The sequence below is a fragment of the Chrysochloris asiatica genome, unplaced genomic scaffold (assembly GCF_000296735.1).
Source record: "Chrysochloris asiatica unplaced genomic scaffold, ChrAsi1.0 scaffold00197, whole genome shotgun sequence".
Lineage (NCBI taxonomy): Eukaryota > Metazoa > Chordata > Mammalia > Afrosoricida > Chrysochloridae > Chrysochloris > Chrysochloris asiatica.
In genome coordinates, this window is record NW_006408715.1 from 3,896,609 (window position 1) to 3,898,895 (window position 2,287).

Here is a 2,287-nt window from a genome sequence, read left to right on the forward strand (position 1 = left end):
TCCTCCGCCTCCTCCGCCCCCGCCGCCGCCGCCGCCGCGGCGGCCCCCGGCTGCAGCTGCAACGCCGCTCGGCAGGGTGCGGGGGTCGCCGCCTGGCCTTGGTCAGCAGCAGCAGCAGTAAAAGCAGCAGCAGCAGTGCTCTGGGGTGGGGGGCTTGCTTCTCAGGGCGCACTCCGTGGTCGCCCCTCTCAGGGAGGGTCGTGGCTCCCCCCCAGCCCCGGTGCGCTTGGCTTGCTCCAGCGGGACTTGCCGGGTGGGGAGGAGGCCTGCGCTGGGTCCACTCTCCCTCTGCGCGCTCTTGCTCGGGCTTCTCCTTCCAGTCCACAGAGCGAGCGTGGACTCTGCCCCGGGCGTGAAGGGCTCAGTTCACCTGTTAAGTGAAGGTTTCACAGGAGACAACAAAGAAAGAAGCGGCTCTTTCCTTCCTTAACCAAATTGTACTCGATCTGCAATCGGTCCCGCTCCTTCCTTTGCCTGAACTGGTATCTCCTCCTCAGGAACACATTTCACTTGTTTTCCCTTCGAGTAGAAAAACTTTTTCCTTCCTTGAAGGCGTGGTGATGCTGGCTGCTGGCTTGTGCAGAGAGAGGAGGCTGGCTCCTGGTCTCCCCCTCTGGTCCTCTCGTTTCAAGTTTTGTTCTGTCCTAGGAAAACTTCTTGCGAGGATGCATTTCTCTGAAGTTGTTATTGCCGGAGCTCTGGATTGCCTCTGAAACAAGAGTCCTTTTCCATTCTCCTCGCAACAGTCACAGTCTGATGCGACATCTTTCCTTTTGGGCAGAAATTAGGAAACAAATATAACAAGGAAAAAAAAATTGAACAGGAAAAAAAAATGAGGTTGAAGTGCTCTGTTACCTTGTTGCTGACGGTTGGGTTTGGTGTTTATTTTTTTCCCAGCAGTTGTCTGGAGGAGGAGGAAGAAGAGTGCATTGGTGGAGGTGGAGGTGTGTGTGTGCATATAGGGGATCCTTGGTACACAATCAACTCCAGTGGGCAAGTTGCACGGCTGGTAGAGTGCACTGACGGTGGCGGTGTTGGCGCTGGCCGTGCTGGAGAGGAGTTGTAGCAGGAGCTCAGCTCTGCGCCCTCTTTCGCGCTCTCTCCCTCTCTCACTTTCCCTCTCCCTCCCTCTTCCTCTCTCCCTCTCTGGCTCGCCCGCTCTCTCTCGGAACTGACAGTTCGCTCTCTGTCCCTCCCTCTCAGAGCGGGGACTGTCGAATGTTTACCCTCCGCTGAGAGCGCGCACCCACCACCACACTTTCCCAAATACAAGGAAGTCGAGCACAAGGGCCCCCGCTGATTGGCTACCCGCTGCGTGATTGGCAGGCTCGGAATGACTGGTTCTGGACGCGCGGCCCCCCTTCCGGCCGTTCCGATTGGTTGCTTTTTAATTTAGGCAAAGCGTCGTAGAAGCTGGAAATCTGTCGTCCCCCTTACTCCCTCCCCGTCGCCACTTTCCCCTCCCTCCCCCTCCCCCTCTGCCCCTCCGCCACATCTTAACTCTTAGTGTCCGGCCGAGACGTTGGCGTTCCCTCGGCGGCTCTGGGCGTTCGGAATAGGTCTGGGAGGGGGAAAGAAAGAGGAGAGAAAATGGAGGGTGGGGCGAGAGAAGCGGGGTTGGGGTGAGGTGGGGTGGGGTGGAGGAGAATCAGAAAGAAAATGAAAAAGGAAAATATCATGAAAAAATAGCAACCTACCCACCCCAGTTAATACTGCGTTCCGTTGGCACCCTCCTCCTTCCCTCCAATGCCAGAGATGTGTAAAGCGCGCGGCCCGGATGCGCCATTTACGCTAATACCTATAGACAGAGGTGTCCCCAGCGGTTTTAAAGTTTCCTCTTCCCTTCACCAACCGGTTCTCATCTCTTTTTCGGCGGGGGTGGAAATGGGGGGCAAGCATCGCTAAAAACTCGGGTGGTAGCCACGCTCCTTGGAAATCCGCCACCGCAACTTTCTGCAGTCGCTTCGCGCCGGTGGCGGCCCTCTTTGTTTAAGTTCTCGGATGCCATCATCTGGGAAACCCGCAAGCCCAGGACCAGCGCGGTGCCCGCGCGTGCGAGACGGACCGCTCCCAGCCGCTGCTCCCTCAATCCTCCACCCCTCTTTCCCTCTTTCGCCCACCCTTCCTCCCTCCCTCCCGCCTCGGGGATTTATGCAAGTACTGTGCATGCCCTTGCGAGTTCGGAGGGTGCCGGTCAGCGGAGCCACACGATGTATTTGAAAAGCAATCAGCCCGACCTTTCCCCGTAGATACATTGTAAGTGTATTTGACCCAAATGGCTTTAGGA

The 2,287-nt window shown here is 57.3% G+C and overlaps 1 protein-coding gene across 1 annotated transcript in view; it reads right to left on the minus strand.

Annotated features, from left to right (window-relative positions):
• POU3F3 (POU class 3 homeobox 3) overlaps positions 1 to 1,786 on the minus strand; it is a 3,499-nt gene extending 1,713 nt beyond the window's left edge. Inside the window, exons 1-3 of the mRNA XM_006872448.1 lie at positions 1,702 to 1,786; positions 251 to 370; positions 22 to 97 (exon numbers count right to left, since the gene is read on the minus strand). Of these exons, the coding sequence (XP_006872510.1) occupies positions 22 to 97; positions 251 to 370; positions 1,702 to 1,786 (281 nt within the window). The remainder of the gene's footprint in view (positions 1 to 21; positions 98 to 250; positions 371 to 1,701) is intronic.
• Positions 1,787 to 2,287: the final 501 nt, after the last annotated feature.